This window comes from Pseudonaja textilis, chromosome 1 (assembly GCF_049901715.1).
Source record: "Pseudonaja textilis isolate UNSWEBS1 chromosome 1, rPseTex1.2, whole genome shotgun sequence".
NCBI classification, from domain to species: domain Eukaryota; kingdom Metazoa; phylum Chordata; class Lepidosauria; order Squamata; family Elapidae; genus Pseudonaja; species Pseudonaja textilis.
Genome location: NC_141990.1, coordinates 211,237,290 through 211,255,024, shown reverse-complemented (window position 1 = coordinate 211,255,024; position 17,735 = coordinate 211,237,290). Strand labels below are relative to the sequence as shown.

Below are 17,735 nucleotides of genomic sequence, written 5' to 3'. Positions count from 1 at the left end.
AACTGGCCAGAACCTGCTGAATACCACCTCTGCTCTCACTGTATTGTGCTGCCCCATGAACGCCTGCCTGTTCTCCCCCACCCAAGGTGGGTGCTGCTGCTTCTGGGAGTGGTCTGCCAAAACATGCTGAAATCATCTGAGGACAGTGCACAGGTTGTCCTCAATTGACACCCATTCATTTAGTGACCAAAGTTACAGCAGCACTGAAAAAAGTGACTTATGTTTTTCACACTTTAGGACCATTGCAGCATCCCCATGGTCACACGTGATCAAAATCCAGGCGCTGGGCAACCGGCATGTATTTATGAGAGTTGCAGTGTCCTGGGATCATGTGACGATGACCTTTTGCGACCTTCTGAGCAAAGCAAAGTCAGTGGGGAAGCCAAGGTCCTTTAACAACAGTGTTACTCACTTAACAACTGCAGCGATTCGCTTAACAATGGTGACAAGAAAGGTTGTAAAACAGGGCAAAACTCACTTAGCAACAGACATTTTGGTGCTCAGTTGTGGTCATAATTAGAGGGTTACCTGTACCCCATCACGAGCAAGCAAGAGCTCTCTGCTCCTCAAAGGAAGGCAGGACTCTTCTCTTCCTAGCAGGGAACAGCTAGAAAGGCACACAAGATAAAAGTCCAAAAAAAAAGAAGGGGGAAAGAAAATGGAAAATAAAGATGCAGGCAGCTATTAGAGAAACAGGGTTTTTAAGACTATATTACCTTAGATAGGATTCTGCCAACTAGTGTTCCAACTAGTGATTTATGCTTCCAGCTGAGTGACTAAAATGAAATTGCTCAGGGTCATAAGATCTATTTTTAGTTGATTTCTTAGTAAATTTTATTTATACACACACACACACACAAGTCTTGCTGGGTGTATGTATGTATGTATGTGTGTGTGTATGTGTGTGTGTATGTGTGTACTGTATATGAGTCTTGCTAACTCTTGCTATCCTCTATTCTTGATCTCAAACTTCAGATACTTTTGGTTGCTCTAGAGCAGGGACTCCCAATTTTGGCAACTTTAAGACGTGTGACTTCAACTCCCAGAATTCTGTAGCTAGCTGGAGAATTCTGGGAGTTGAAGTTCACATGTCTTAAAAGTTGCCAAAATTGGGAACCCCTGTTCTAGAAGGCAAAGGCGATCTTTTATATTAAATAATCAACTGCTGGTTTTTGAATTAGAATTAGAAAACAAAATATTCTACCATTGCTTCCTGTGGAGGATTACTTCAATTTCTGTATTCTTAGGTACTTCAATTGTCCTTTAAAAGTTTTACTAGGATAGCTTAAACCAAGATGAAAAAGGTACAGGCTCAATTTATATAGATTCTATATTCAAAGGGAGCTAGCTCCCTCTGCTGGCAAAATTGTTTCTAAAGTGTTAATCTTGGGATTCCATTTTTGTAGATCATTGTTGTACCTATATATGCAATATACTTTACAATAAGGTGGATAACAAAGTTGCAGGATGAAAATATTTTATACAGTCTGGCCAGATGTGCCTTCCTATATTTCTGTGTTTTAGTTCAGTCCTGGTGTATTATTTTCTGGCCTAAAGTCTGTTCAAGAACATATGACTGTGCTCATGTGTCAGTCAATTAACACAATAGTTTTGACTTACTTAACCATCAGCTAACCTGACAAGCCATGTTCATGTAATATAGTAGGATATGAAATGCTCAACTGAAATGCAGTTGAGCAATTTATGGCTCAATTTGTTGCTTTCAGCTTAAGGCTAGGCTCATGCAACATATTGTCATAATGCCTTGTAGCTTAGTATGTGGACAAACCCTGTCTATTCTGGTTTATTCAATAAGTGAACTACATAGTGCATGGCTAAAACTGGAGATTTGTTAAGACTAATAATGCACATGTTGGACTATCTCCAATTCAATATTGCAAAAGAGGTTATTTCTACAGCCTTTTTGAAAGTTTTTTTCTTTTTGCAATTACTATATAGAATAACTCAGCCAATGTCAGCTTCCAGCTTTGACATTTAGTGCAAAGACAGCAGATAATTTCAGCTGCCACTGCAGTCAGCAAACTTGTAGCAATTAAATATGAAGATTGCCTTTGGGAAGAGACAAATAATCAATAAAGGATTTAATCTGATACAAGTTAAGGTTACAACAACTTTACTTTTTCTATTACTCAAGCCGGACATCAACGTAAGGTTTCAACGGAATACCATTTGCTATTAAGTGGTAATTGCCCCTTAGAAGTATCACTGTTAAGGAATAGAAGCAATGTGAAATTCATAGTACTAGACTTGTGGATCATGCTAAGCAATATGACATAGTTTGCCCAGGAAAGTCCTGGCTTACTCCAACTGTGTTGGTGTCATGCCCAGTTTAGTGTTTGTTCTGTATTCATTTTTTAAATTAAGTATAATTAATAGCAGTTTGGAGAACCAGTTTGGTGTAGTGGTTACAGCACCAGGTTAGAAACTGAAAGACTGAATTCTAACTTAGATGAAAAGCAAGCCAGGTGACTTTGGGCCAGTCACTTTCTCTTGACCCTACGAAGGAGGCAATGGCGAACAACTTCTGAAAAACATTGCTATGAAAACTGTAGGGACTCGTTCAGGCAGTCTCTGAGAATCAGACAGGATTAATTTTTTTTAAAAAAAACTAGTGCAGCAAATCTACTGGTACAAGTTCTCATTTCTTCTTTTAGAAGACAAGATGAGCCCTGAGAAACCTTTTCCTTCTCTGCCTCTCTTTTGAGATCTTCTGCCTTCTTCCTCCTGCAGCTAACTTCCTCACCTTGAATTCCTGAGCCATAGATTTCTGCCAATTCTCCATGTTTCAGCACAAGAGGCCCAGTTTCTAGGATAAAGTATATGGTCACTCCTCTTAGCATCGACCAAGCACATTGTCAGCCTTCAAGATCTTCTACTATTGCTTTGCATCTTTTGGCTGCCATAAGTAACGGGGGGAGGAGGGGGTAAAGTTTGGGAAGCGAGCTGGAAGTGTTACATTCTAGTGTTGTGTAAAATGAGGTGGGGGGGGGGGGGGAGTATAAATTCTTGCTTAGGTCTCTATTTCTCGCTTAGCTTTCTTTTCTCTGCGCAACTGCAAACCTTTATCAAAATATGCCAAGGTCAACGGACAGAGGCCTCATCATCACCTGAAGATGTCCACATGATCATATTCACAACTTTTAATTGGAAGAATCATTTGAACTATTGGGGGTGGGAACATTTCCATCACTTTGTATATGTGATGTGCGCGCCTAATTTCCCAGATTCAGAATTCTATGGTTGTTACCACTTCAATTTCAGTAAAAGATATCTTTTCTCTAATCTAAAGAGTCTAAGTATTTCTTTCTTGAATTTGGAATGGAGCTCCACCTGACACACATTAATAGACACTTCCAACAAACCTGCATAGTCTGTTGCACAACCTAAAGATATGCCTGACTTGGACCTGGTCATCCTAATCAAACCATGCATTTAAAAAACCCAGCTAATTATACTGTTTGCAAAGGAACCAGCAGATGTATATTTGCTTGTCAGTAGTTTAGGATTACATGCTAACATGGTAATTGGTATGGGATAGTCTTAGATCTAGGAGAGCAACTTAATTGGAGAGGTGAATTTATCTGCCTATGCAATCTGTCTACCTGAACAGCAGTTTCTCTATGCTTCTGTTGTTGCCGAGCTGCTGGAACAGCCTACATACCAGGACCCAAAGGAGGAAACAGGCAAATCAGGGGCTGGCGCACACAATACACAAAACTAAATATGGCTTGTTTATTGTGAATAAGCATATGTGAACCCACCAGGGAAATTCATACTTACAGTATGAATTACTGTAGCGCTTTAATGAGTAAGAAGTAGAAGAAGCTGTTGTTACCAATCAGTTAAACACTGACTGGGTATTTTTATTCTATAAACCATTAGAAGAAAAATTTACATTGCTATTCAGAAGTGGCAAATGTTTGGCACTGTTGGCAGTACTGTGTGCTATACAATTTAAGTATCCATATTGTTGGTGAAGCATATTTCCATTCAGGCAGGAGTTCATTGCATTCCATATTTCTCCTTCAGCTCATTAACTTTGGCTATATATACTTTGATTGCATCTTCTTTCGACATACCTGAAGGGGGAAAAAGGTTTTGGGTGGGTGAGCAGAAATATAGTATGAAAATTTTTGCAATTCCCATTTATTTATTACCCCAATTTCTCCCTTTTGCAACTAGCTTCATTTCTCCCTTTTTAAACTAGCTAATTGGGGAGTTCTTGTGTAAGTAATGGTTCTAGTGTGCCAATTTGTTGCATAAAGATAAGTGACGTTATGCCTATGAAGAAACAGTGATGGCTATTCCTTCTGCAATTTGAAATTATACAAAAGATTGACAAAAACTTGTAAATGCACGCAAGTTTTCTTTATGAGAAATCATCAAGATCAACATTGTTTGATAGCTCCAGAAATATTTCAGTTAAATTAGATTTTTCAGGGAGCTTTTTCCTCCCCTATAAACTCCGCCCCCCCTATAAACTGGGGGAAAATTTCAATAACAATTATAATACATATAATGTTAACTGATGATGAGCATTGTGCATTTAACAGCACTCTTATTCCTAGCTTTTATGGACTTTTGGTTAATGAGGTTGAGTTTTGATTTAAGCCATACTTTTTGGTAAGAACAAGCAATACATTTCATCAGTTCAATTTATCTGGGAATCCTGACCAATTAATTGAACGTTCAGATTCTTATCATGTGTCAAGTTCTACTGTAGAAATGTTCTTATGTAAAACCATCAATATTCAGATAAGAATTTGCCTAAGAGATTTCTATCCTTTTATTTCTTCAAGAATTTTAGATTGGCACTGAATTTCAATGACTCCCTTTTGCAAAAGAAGCATTTACAAAAGTTAATTGTCTTTCATGTCACAAATCCCATTAAGAACATAGAGATGACATTATTCCCATTTGCAGGCTGAAGATTTGGTTAGAATTGCTTATAAGTCATTTGTCATTTCATTTGTCTTTGCCAAGGCCTACCTTTTAATTTATTCCAGGCGTCCCATTTCGCTTTGCCTTTCAAATCAAACATTCCAGGGCGTTCTGAAACAAAACATTGTCACATGGCTCTTAGATGTGCTTGTAGTACAAATCACAGCTTTGAGGAGACTTCACTTGAGCAAAAATAATGTGCTTTAATTTTGCAGGCTATGCAAGAGGTACGATCGGAACAAGTGATTTTAAAAAATTATATGGAATCAGAGAGTTTTGACATGGTTCTATTTTATATGCTAAACTAAGAGCTTATATATTTTAAATTTTGCTTACTGAGAGACTGAAAGCACATTTAAAAAAAACAGATATTAAGTACTGGCCACAACACTAAAAGTGCTTTATTGCAGTAGGGTGGACAAATTCTTGTGATCTGCTAAAAAATATAGCTGTTCTAACTTAAAACAAAACATTGTGCCAGTGTAGGGCAATTACTATTTAGTGATCCATGACATTAGAAAACCAGAGAAGAAATGGTGCCGATAATTGTAATCTTTTTCCACCCAGTCAATATAGTACAGTTGTTGCTATGGTAGGTCAGAATACACTACAGGGGATCTGCTTATTACTGCTAACAGTACTTATGTCAAAGAGGTTTCCTATACAGCTGGAAAACCAGCCACTATGAATTATTATGTGACGCTGAGCATGGCTTCTATTACAATGGAGATCTTGACATATATATGGACAAGCTTTGCTTGCATCATTCAGTTTAACATGCCTATTGACACGTACGCTCATGCAGAAGTCAGATTCTTCTGTTGCGGATTAGGTCACAAAGATTTGAAAACAGGCTCTACAGGTAGTTCTTGACTTATGACCATGTCTGAGCCTGGCAATTATGCTTTTTAAGTCATGACAGTTGTAAATTATTCACCATGTGACTGGACCCAATTTTATAACCTTCTTTGCAACAAGTCTAGCACTTTTTGCTGGAAACTGGAAGTAAACACTTTTTTCCGGGCAAAACACAGTAAATCATGGTCACATGACCATGGAGCACTGCAAATGTGGGGCAGTTGTAGAGTGCCTGAAGTAATCACACAACACTGTGTATGCACAGCACTGGAACTTTGAAATTGGGTTGCAAGTAGCTTTTAGTGGTCCATCGTAACAAGTCAACAACTTGTATATTGCATTAAAAGGTACACTTTTGTGTGAAATGGCAGAGCAGGGGTCTCCAACCTTGGCAACTTTAAGACTTGTGGACTTCAGCTCCCAGAATTCTTCAGCCAGCAAAGCTGAGAAACTTTGGCTGAGGAACTCTGGGAGTTGAAGTCCACAAGTCTTAAAGTTGCCAAGGTTGGAGACCCCTGTTCCAAAGTACCTGGAAATTTTCAAAAATAATTTGTTTTATATCTGCTTGTCTCCCTTATTATCTCAGTGAATGGAACAGCAAAATATAAAACAAATAAATGAAAAACATATATTCCCAATTTTGAGTGGTATTTGGTTCTAGCAAGTAGTTCTATTAAAGGTAGAAAAAGATTCTATTCTGAAACTATTCACATTAAAGCCCCATTTTCTTTCAGATGAAGATAGTGTGCTTTTTATTATGTATTACTTATAATTGCTATACATCTAATTGCATTTGCAACTGTATTTCAAGAATTCAGATAAATCTGACATTGGGTCCTAGGATCCATAGAGCCATTGTGAGAACAAAAGATGGCACCCATATTCTAGAAAATCTCCATGGAACTTTCTGGCCATGTTTGCATATTTATCCTGACTAAACTGAGTCGTATTTTTAACCCTTTGCTGTGCCTGCTTTACCCAAGACTCTAGACTCAGCGTACTGTGGGAACTCCAACATGAATAATCTTTTAGATTCCTGGTTAACTCCAACCAGGTATTCATCAATACTATATATAAAATCCAAGTGAAAGAGATCTAATATCACACTCACTCTGAATGAAATACAGAGTCTGAAACCTCTGTAAAAACAAAGCATGTGGATGAAATTATTGCTGTGTACATTTATACTAATATTGCTGTGTACTCTCCTTTTTACATGTTGTTCTGTGATCATGGACTCTAGTTTCTCAGTTAATGATGTGTGAGATATCCTAGTGAGATAGAGATCTGAGCAGAGTAATCTTCCTTTCCTTGACAATCTGTCCACTTTGGGCACTTTTTCTTCTGACAGGTCACCAGAACAAAAGAATCAGGGTTGTTCAGACAGGTCACCAGAACAAAAGAATCAGGGTTGTGTACTTATTTCACATGAAACATATTTTGGAGATCTGTTCTATGTGCCTAAACTTTTGGTCTAAGCTATGAATGCAATGGGGAGTCATTCAACAAATCTGCCACTTTAAACTTTTAATTCTCAAAGTTGGTAATGAGACTGTCTGGGAAAAACCTGCTGCTTGCCAGGCAGAATGGATGACCTTGAGCTCAAGTTGGCAACACTAACCCAGAGAAAACTCTCCCTTGCTCCCCCAGCAGAGATGCCAGCAATGCTCAGCTGGGAGCTTTATTTCTCCCTCAAATGTCTGCAACTGTATTAGGGAAGAAGCTTCTAGGTCTCTTTTTTTAATCTCCAAGCTGTCCTTAGGTTTCCTTTCTTATATGAGTAAGCAAAATTATTTGAAACTATAAAGAACATCTAAGTATGAAAGAGCAGTGTATTTCAAACCGCCATAAAGTTTGAATCAGTTGCACAATAGGCCAAATCTTTAAGAAAGCAAGGATATTGTAATAGCAGGCAGGGATTAAAATGCTTTATGACATAATAATTGCCTCCCGGCTCAATTCTCACAATTAACGTAAGTGCATTCTCATGATTTCACCTCCCCCAATAGGACTGCTAGTCTAAGTTTCTTTCCAAATTTTCGCACAACTTACCATTATCACATACAGTAGGAGATCTTGAAGAAGAGACAGAGAATCTGGTATCATTTACATAAATCAGACCACAACTAACTCAAACATTGGCTATGTTGAACAAGGAAGATAGCTTACAAAGGCCAAGATATCTGGAGTTCTCTAGGCTGCTTATTCCAGTTTAAAGGTTTATGATGCTTATGGCTCATTTGACCTAACGTTAGTTGTTTTTTAGATAACCTTCCTGTAACATATTCATACATGTCTGTACTAGAAACCTTAGTTAACTGTAAGGTATTAATTGAATGTTACTACCAGTAAAATATTTTTCCATCTTTTATCAGGGCACTTTTCATAACATATAAAGCTAGGCACAGTCATGCAAAACAAAGCTTATATTTTCTACCACTTGTCTGTTATAACATCATGCTCTGTTACAACTAAAATCAAACTTTTGGCACTTTGGTTTCAGTTACCTAGCATTTGCAGAGTAAAAAAATTCATGCATTAATATGCCATGGCTTCTACAATCATTTCTTGTATCATAATTCATGCAAAATTAGTCAAGAAAATTAGGTTACAATTTTTCAGTTTAACTTCCCATTCCATAAATGAAAGCTCAGTGGAGAAGGCTGCATAACCATCATGATTTTAGAAATTCAAACTTCAATTCCCACAACTCCTATTTTGGAATAGTTCCATGATATGTGCCAAGATTCTTGGTCTAGTCATTTTAATTAATCCTCATAAAGCAGTAGAAGCCTGAAGTGTGATGGTCCTTACACAGCATGTGGGCTAAAAACTTTTGCCAATAAGGCAGATTTCTTAATTAATTATGCAATGATTTAATTCCTATCTCTGATTATCTATCTTGCCTGGAACATATAATCTTCCTTAGGATCATAATATGCCAAATCTGCTTACAGAATATTGCTTAAGGCATTAACCACAGGTTCCACCACACTTGGCCTCTATTGCTTCATGAGGAATAACTATAACAATAGATCAAGAAACCTGAGATGCACTTTAATATCACATTGTTTGCAATCTCATACAGATTTTCAGAAGCAACACAGAAACATACTGACAAGGAAACTGTAGAACATATTGTCCCAGGATGGCTGGGAGAAATGGCTACCTTGAACAATATCAAGCACTGTGTCAAAGAACCACAGCAATCATTGTAACCAGTAATGTGATAGAAACACTTTGGTGTCACGATTAAGGTTCTGGACTAGAAACCAGGAAAGTTCTAGTTCCGCATGGCATGAAAGCAGGCTGGGTGACTTTAGGCCTTTCTCTTTTAATCCAATTTCCTTAACAGAGTTGCTGTTGTGTGGAAAGTTAGATCCTGGAACATTACCCTGAGTTGCACAAAATAAAGGCACAATATAGTGACGTGTACAAATGAACATATTGTGATAGGTATGTTTTAGCTGCAATTATACCATACATGTAGTGGCTGGCATGTTGGATTAGGGAGCAGGTTCAAATCTCTGCTTGATGAAAGATGCCTCAAGGTCTTAGACACAAGATGGGAAGAAAGCAAACACAGTTTAAATACATATTTCACTAAGAAATTAATTTTTAATATTACAGGGAGTTATGAGTCATTGAGGACCATGTATTAATAGTCAAGTTATGCTAGAATAATGATCTTTTAGGCATATTAAAGTGGTGTGCATCTCTGCCTGTAATTATTTGGTCATCTCTGACCAAATAAGGAGTTTTCAATCAGAAGTCAAGCTGAAGTCTATTAGCAAGCTTGTCATGAACATAAATATTAAAGTGAAAGTAGAATAGATTCAAGTGTGCGGCTAAAGGTGAGCCAGATCTTGATTTTAGCTCAATAGATTTATATTTTTATCATGCAGGCTTTGTGGAAATAGTTCTGTTCATATCAGTTCGGAAGTTTTTGCTCAGTCAAGGTGGTTTTATTCATTTGAGATGCTGCAACCTTGTGCACATAGTTCCTACCGGTAGTTCTTACCTGTATTTACATCTCCAACTGTAACTTGCTTAAAGTGGCCGTAGAGATCCAGCAATTCTTGATCTGATGGCTGTGTCTTCAGATTCTTCACTTCTTCAGCTGCTTTATCAAACTCTGCCTATTTCAGTAGATGCAATAAGGGGGGAGAAAAAACGGTTTAGTGCTCCCATGATTGAAAGTTGTCCATTCTTAATTGTATTCAACACAAGGATTGTCATTCCTAAAATGTTCTTGTTTAAACCCAATGCACCTGTCAGCAATTTCAACTTGAATCACGAGACATGTGTGCACACAGGGTTCTACTTTCAACCTACACAGATTTAAGTACTTGCTTGAACAAAGCCTACAGAGATCAAAAGTGTGACATGGGTTGGGAAATACTGTGAAATGTTGCGAAATCAGGTCCCTGCTGCTTCAGAAGTAAAATTGGCTCTACCCACTACAATTCCGATTAGTTCCCACACACGTCCCTACCATTGTTACCTACTGTTATCAAAAGAAGTTACAACTAGCAAACACTACCCGCTTCAGCTTTCAACTATAGTCAGTTACCAATTGTTTCACTGGAAACAAAGTATTTATCCCCCAACCACCACCAAAGGATCAGGCATTTCTTGTAGGCATTTTGAACGCGCTTCAGCTGCCGGCAAAAACTTAAAAGGTAGTTTATTTTTCCTCTGAATAGCCCCCCCGCCTCCAATAAGACGCCGAACACATTCCAAACAATAATTCTTCTTGCATTCATTGCACGTGGAAAATCACTTCAGACAAACCTGCAGGGACGAAACCCCCGACCCCGACCCAGCTTTGCTAGGGCAGGTCGCCAGCGATAGGGAAACCGAAGAATTTGAAGGGATTGAGCCGATGTGGTTTAATTTAGCCAGGTTTCTTTAGCGAGGAAACAAAAGAGAAGGAAGCAAACGGGCGCGGGGCAGTTAGAAGGCACGGCACGCATTTCCCCCTCCCGCCCTCCACGCAAGACAAAAGAGTAATTCAGTGGAGAGAAAGAGGGGGGGGAAATCCGCTCTTCGTCCCAGGAGGGTATTAGAACTCACCTGCGTCATAATGGCGAGATAGTCGGAGATTCTGGACAGGGACGAGAGAAAGACCGAAGACCTCCAAAAACTACTCAGAACGCGCTTCGCCTTTGCAGCTTTTTCTGCTGTGCCAGGGCCACTATTTCACTCATCAGCCCAGGGGATGCCGACCAATCACAGGCGGAGGGCGGAGAAATCCCTGCCTTCCTTCAATCGCGTCTCTCCAAAGGAGCCTGATGGACGGCGTGGGCTCAAAATGGGGGACGAGTTCTCGGTCGCTGAAGAGGCGGGCGAGGGATCCTCACGTTCGGTTCCCGAGGAAAGGTTGGAGACTCCGGCTCGATTAAGTCCCAGGCTGGAAAGAAGAGGACAGCATCGGATTTTCCTCAACAGAATAAAATATCAATTTTTTATTGTATTTTAAAAAGGATCCTCTATTTCTGGTGGGGTTTGTTATAGCAATACAGTCTTGCCATTGGTTTTTCGTTTTTGTTTTCTAGAAACTTCCCCTCCCCCCATTTTGCTTGGAGTTTTTAACTCTCCCGCAATTAGCAATCAACTTCAATAGAGTTCAGCTGTTTTAGCATCTGCAGAGCTGATGATGGCCAAATCAAGGAAACCTAGGCTGGTTAAGCCAGTGCAGCAGTACTACAAACATCATATTTCAAGTATTACAAAGTCCATGCCGTATGTCAGCTGCACAGCTGGAGCTAGACTTCAAGATCCCACAATTGCAGGTGCCTGTTCAGTAGAAGCAGGTATCAGTATAGATATGTCCAGTTATGCCATTGCAGCCTATTGAGGGGTTAATTGAGATCCTCATCTTTTTACTTGTTTTCTAGCATGATTAGTTTTTTTCTACAACAAAATCAGGCATGGCTTTCAAATACATGTAATGATAGGCCTGATAGTGCTAGAACTTAAATCAAAATGTGAAATGCTATGGAGAAAGTATAAGGGTCCCATTTCATCATTAAAGCAAGAAAGTGTGCCAACGTTGAATTTGCATGACATGCAGACTTAAAATATGATTGCTCAGTTTATGACTCAGCATGTTATAAAGGTACTCAGGGTTGAGCTGTTGTGATTGAGAGTATTGTGGAAGCCTAGATCACAAAGTTAATTGTTAACATGGTTGCATTGGGGCTTCAGGATTGGAAAAGAGCCCCAACTGCCCCCCCCCCAATAGTAGAGACTATATTCAGTTCAATGTTGAAATGTTGGGTTCTTGGCATTTGCTGAGCTGGGTTGTTTTCTTGCAGATGCTTTTTTTACCAGGTTAGGTTAACATCAGTGCCTGAGGAGTGAGTTTGCTGGCTGATTACATAGAGCAGGGGCCTCAAACTTGGCAACTTTAAGACTTGTGGACTTCAACTCCCAGAATTTTCCAGGCAGCTTAGCTGAAGAATTCTGGGAATTGAAGTCCACAAGTCTTAAAGTTGCTAAGTTTGGAGACCTCTGACATAGAGCTTGCCCTGCCAATCGTACTTGGGATGTGGTTCCTTCTTGATGGTTCCCTATTTAAAGTAATAAAATGTCTGTGAAAATAACCCAGCTTGGCAAACACAAAGAGTCTAATACAGGGGTCCCCAAACTTGGTAATTTTAAGACTTGTGGATTACAACTCCCAGAATTCTCCAGCCAGCCTGGGAGTTGAAGTCCACAAGTCTTAAAGTTGCCAAGTTTGGAGACCTCTGGTCTAATAGATGGTTTTGAAAAATATCCCGCTAAGACATATAGATGTTGAGGCAATTAGGAAGCATAGGTAGAAGAAGGACAATCCTATAGAGTAGTATTGTCCAATCTTGGCAACTCTTAAAATCTATGGACTTCGACTCTCAGCATTCCCCAGCCATCGTGGCTGGATGGGGAATTCTGGGAGTTGAAGGCCACAGGTCTTAAAGTTGCCAAGGTTGGACACTCCTCCTATAGAGTGAAAAGATAAGTAATCTCAAGCCCCCTCTGGGTTCTCTGGGGTTTTTAGATGCTCTGGCCCATTTTGTGGTGCTGTGCATTTACCTGGCACCTTCCCCATATCTCCAACAGGTTAGGCAGGTAGAGAACTCACAACCTGAATGTCTCCCTTTCAAGGGAGATTGACTAATTGTGTGGCACCAAGTTATTGTCTTAGTGGCCATATAGATTTTTTCCATGAGATTTTTTTTCCCTAACCTGGTCCTTTAGCTCTTCTAAGAAGGCACTCATCACCACTGTAACTGAGTACACCTTGTACTGGTTGTCCTCTTCTTTATTAATCAAATTCATGGAGCTGCAACTTTGGGTGGCACATAATGAATAAAATAGCTAACATAAAAAGATAAACATCTAAAAGTAATTAACATAAAAACAAAAATAGTAACCATGGACAGAGTGTGATGGAATATGCAGCAAGAAAAAGAGTGGGAGGGGAATCTTGGCAATCACCCTGTGGCTGTATAGAACAGAATAACAGAGCTGGAAGGGACTTTGGAGGTCTTCTAGTCCAACCCCCTGCTTAGGCAGGAAACCCTATATTACTTCAGACAATTGGTTATCCAATCTTTTCTTAAAAACTTCCAGTGTTTTAGCATTCACAACTCCTGGAGGCAAGTTGTTCCACTTATTAATTGTTCTGTCAGGAAATTTCTCCTTAATTCTAGATTGCTTTTCTTCTTGATTAGTTTCTACCCGTTGCTTCTTGTTCTGCCTTTGAGTGCTTTGGAGAATAGCCTGACTCCCTCTTCTTCATGGCAGCCCCTGAGATATTAGACACTGCTATCATGTCACCCTTAGACCTTCTTTTCATTAAATGAGACATACATAAGGCAGCATGTTCCTGAGAGAGGCACAATATGTGATACTGTGCAGTCCTGAACTCCATGGGGATAAGGAGGAAAAGATTTACCATAGCCACACCTTAGCATTTCACAGGTTATATCTTTTAGGTTAGAAGATTATAGCCTTAATCTGGTGAGACTCTGTCTATTAGGTGTAAGCAAATAAAGAACTGGACTTGACTGGATTCCCTAGAGTCATCTTTGAGCTTAGGCCAAATGTGTAGGGAGGATAAAATGGCGCCCCTCAGCAATACAGCCCATTGAGATAAATCCCCCTAGGAGCCCCAGTTCTGGCAGCATAAACCAGGTTTCGGGGAGCCTTTAAAAACAATATCAAAAGATTCTTCTTCCCTTTCCTTCCATCCTTACCAGCATTAAAGCTTTATCTGGAGAGGGAGGTTTTCCTATAATGTGTTTGAAGTAGGGTAATTTGAGCCAAGCCATTGGTGCCTTGAGTAAAAACTCTCAGTTAATTTGTTTGATGAGCCATTGGTTTATTTTTATTTTTATTTTTTTTGGCTGTCCGTGGTTTTCTCAGAAATCTTTTCAATACCAAAATTCAAAGGCATCACTACTCTGCCTATCCTGCTCCTTTAAAGTTCAACTTTTGCTTCCATAGAGCGTCACAGGGAGTACTACCGCTTGTACAATCCTTATCTTTGTAAGTAAAGATACATCATGGCATTTAAATACAGTATCTTTTCCAAGGCCTTCCTGGCTGCCAAATACAATTCTGCAGTGTTAATCTGCAGTGTATTTCTTAACTGCTTTTGCTTTTACTTATTGATGGATAATCTTAAGAGACAGAAGCTACCCACCACTTCAACATCTTCGCTGTCATTTCTAAGGCTGGTTGTTCTAAGGCTAGTTTAGTCTTTTTAAAATAGTTTATAATTTTACTCCCCCACCCCCTTTCACTGTGCTCCTTTAATTTTATTACTATGGCTTGCAGATCTTCTCCATTTTTGGCTAGAGCTATAGTGTCATCAGCATAACACAGGTTATTGATGTTTCTTGCTCAAGTTTTAAAATCATGTTAATCTTTATGTAATCCAGTTTCCCTAATTCAGCAGATAGATTGAATAAATAAGGGGAAAGTGCCTTTACTGCACTCCTTTGCCAAACTGGAGCCAGTCTATTTTGTTATGTTCTGTCAATATTGAAGCTGTCTGACCTATATATAAATTTCTCACAAGGATAGTGAGATGTTCTAAAGTGCCACCCTCCCCCTTTTAATCCATTCTACCACTTGATATGATTGACACAATCAAAGGCCTTTGTATAACCAATGAAGCACATGGCCTTTTTTTTTTTTTGGCCTTTCTCAGTTATCTAGCATGTCTTGTATTCGTCAGCTTTGTCTAAAGTCAGTTTGAACATATGGCCTCTCTTTTTCCAATGTAGAGTTCTAATCTGCATTGGATAATCCTAAGTATTATTTTATTAGCATGTGAAATTAAGGATGTAGAAAGTGTCTCTAGAGAATTTTGTATCAATAAAGAATATGTAGGAGGAGTTTAGAACTGGAAGATTCTGGACAAAATAGACGACAGTATTGATTTGCTATCAGAAACTCCTGTTGCCCAGAGATTTCAAGTGATATAAAACTCAGTGAAAACTAAATGTGCTGTGATAAATACAATATCAGAGCACAATCAAAATATTAGAATCAATTAAAAACAGTGGATAGAAGAACAGTAGACTTGCTAGATTAATGGGGATTTCTAGCTAAATGCTTAATCCATAGAGATTAGCAGAGTCTTTGAATCAAAATACTAACTTTGTGTCCCTAAATCCTCCTCCAGCAACCATAGATTCTTCTTTGATTCCTAGGATGGTACATTTTTAAATGTGTTGTGGCCCGCACTTCCAATGAAGGCTGCCTAGCGAGGTTCTCATGAAGATGCAAATGTTGCAGAGGTGGTATTCAGCAGGTTCTGACCAGTTCTGGAGAACCAGTAGTGGAAATTTTGGGTAGTTCGGAGAACTGGCAAATACCGCCTCTGACTGGAGGTTTTACAGTATCCTTCCCCTGCCACACCCACCAAGCCATGCCCACAGAACGGGTAGTAAAAAAAATTGAATCCCACTACTGAAATATTGCCATTTCATTGTTCTATTTTCAGGAATTCTCGATCCTCTGGAAAGCAGTCTACATGTTGCAACTAGGAACCCAAAGTCTAATTGTGAAATAATTGAGTTTAACTCTTTGATATGTCACTCGGCATCCACCCAAGTGCAGTCCACAGTGGAGGAGGAATATAGAACCTCATGTGGCCAAATCAAAAAATGCTGTGGAAATGATGACATGGCTGCATGACCTTAGAACTCAAGCCACTTTTAACCAAGAGGGAAAAAAAAGGTCTTCATGTATACATTGTAACTTCTTGGTGTGATTTGTCCTCTCTCCAGGCTTTATAACAATGCAGGCAGACAAGTGGAAAAAAATTCTAGTATTTTATAAAACTGTGGTCACCCCCCAACAAGACAGCAATCTTTTATCTTTCAGTCCAGGTCTTATTTCTAATCAAATAAGGGGCTCACAAGCATTGAGGTTCGAGAAGCTGCAAAATGGGCCAAATGGAGCAATGGCATTAAGGATGATATTTTATTTTTATTTGACAATTCTAGGCTTTACTTTCAAACCTGAGTATGTTACTGCAGTGCTTGATTGCTGCAAAAATGCTCTTTCTGCTACAGCCTTGTTTTATTATTAGATTTATTTTTAATGCCGCCTTAATGACTTTGTAAGTAACTCAAGTTGGCAAATATACCTAATGTTTCTCCCTCCTGGTTTTTGCCAAAACAATCCTGCAAGGTAGGTTGGGCTGAGAGAGAATAGTGACTGCCTCAAAGTCACCCAAACTAGTTTTACAACCCAGTTGGGAGAATAAGTGTTTTGGGTGGGGAAGAATCCTACCCCAATCACGTGGTCGAGAAAGTGAAATCATTTAGAAGTGAGATATACTTTAAATTTAAATAGGTACCTTAACCCCATTTTTGTTGTTAACTGAAGTCTTGAAGTGAATGGATCCCCCCAAAATCAGCACTGATACGAAGCGCATAACATTCTCCCTGAAAGTTCTCAGTCAGAGAAAAAAAAAATGAAGGGGGAGAAAGGACAGCGGCTCCTTTCATTGCAAGGCAAGGCAGTGAAAATGCCAGAAGGGAATTCTAAGCTTTGTCATTGGGTGGAATGCAAAAAGTAAGAGGAACAGCCAATCACTGGTGAGAGGGGCGGAGAAGAGTTAGCAAAAAGGGAAAGGGAATGTTCTTTTTGCGCCAACTCAGGTTTGAGCACAAAGAGCCGATCCAGTTCTACAGAGGAATTATTGAGTCTGTCATCTGCACCTCTGTAACTGTTTGATTTGGTTCTGCAACCCAACAGGACAGACACAGACTTCAGAGGATAAGTAGGACTGCAGAAAAAACAATTGCTACCAACCTGCCTTCAACCGTGGACCTGTACGCTGCACGAGTCAAAAAGAGGGCTATGAAAATATTTACAGACCCCTCACATCCCAGACATAAACTGTTTCAACTCCTTCCCTCAAAACGATGCTATAGAGCACTGCACAAGAGAACAACTGGACACAAGGACAGTTTTCCCCCAAATGCCATCACTCTGCTAAACAAATAATTCCCTCAACACTGTTCAACTATTTACAAAGTCTGCACTCCTATTACTATTAATCTTCTCATCACTCCTTATCACCCATCCCCTCCCACTTGTGACTGTATGACTGTAACTTTGTCGCTTGTATCCTTACGATTTATATTGACTGTTTCCTAGCATGATTTGATTGCTTATTGTACCCTATGACTATCATTAAGTGTCGTACCTGATGATTCTTGTCTCTTGATGAATATATCTTTTCTTTTATGTAAACTGAGAGCATTTGCACCAAGGCAAATTCCTTGCTCGTCCAATCACACTTGGCCAAGAAAGAATTCTATCTATCTCTCTAAGCTTTGTCATTGGGTGGAAGGCAAAAGGGGGAGGAAACAGCCAATCGCCAGTGAGAGGGCCGGAGAGTAGTC

The 17,735-nt window shown here is 39.3% G+C and overlaps 1 protein-coding gene across 1 annotated transcript; it reads right to left on the bottom strand.

Annotated features, from left to right (window-relative positions):
- Positions 1 to 3,847: 3,847 nt before the first annotated feature.
- Positions 3,848 to 17,647, bottom strand: DBI (diazepam binding inhibitor, acyl-CoA binding protein). The gene is made up of 5 exons (XM_026714660.2): positions 17,537 to 17,647; positions 10,897 to 11,233; positions 9,842 to 9,959; positions 5,011 to 5,073; positions 3,848 to 4,100 (listed from the first exon to the last, which is right to left on the bottom strand). The coding sequence occupies exons 2-5, from the start codon at positions 10,903 to 10,905 to the stop codon at positions 4,024 to 4,026; spliced, it is 267 nt and encodes an 88-aa protein (XP_026570445.1). The 5' UTR covers positions 10,906 to 11,233; positions 17,537 to 17,647; the 3' UTR covers positions 3,848 to 4,023.
- Positions 17,648 to 17,735: the final 88 nt, after the last annotated feature.

Bases quoted from the DNA above. Each gene is read 5' to 3' on its own strand.
- DBI (XM_026714660.2), bottom strand. The intron at 5,074-9,841 runs GTAAGAACTACC...GTTTTGTTTCAG, and splicing joins AGTTGGAGATGTAAATACAG to AACGCCCTGGAATGTTTGAT. The intron at 4,101-5,010 runs GTAGGCCTTGGC...TTCCCCCTTCAG, and splicing joins CGCCTGGAATAAATTAAAAG to GTATGTCGAAAGAAGATGCA.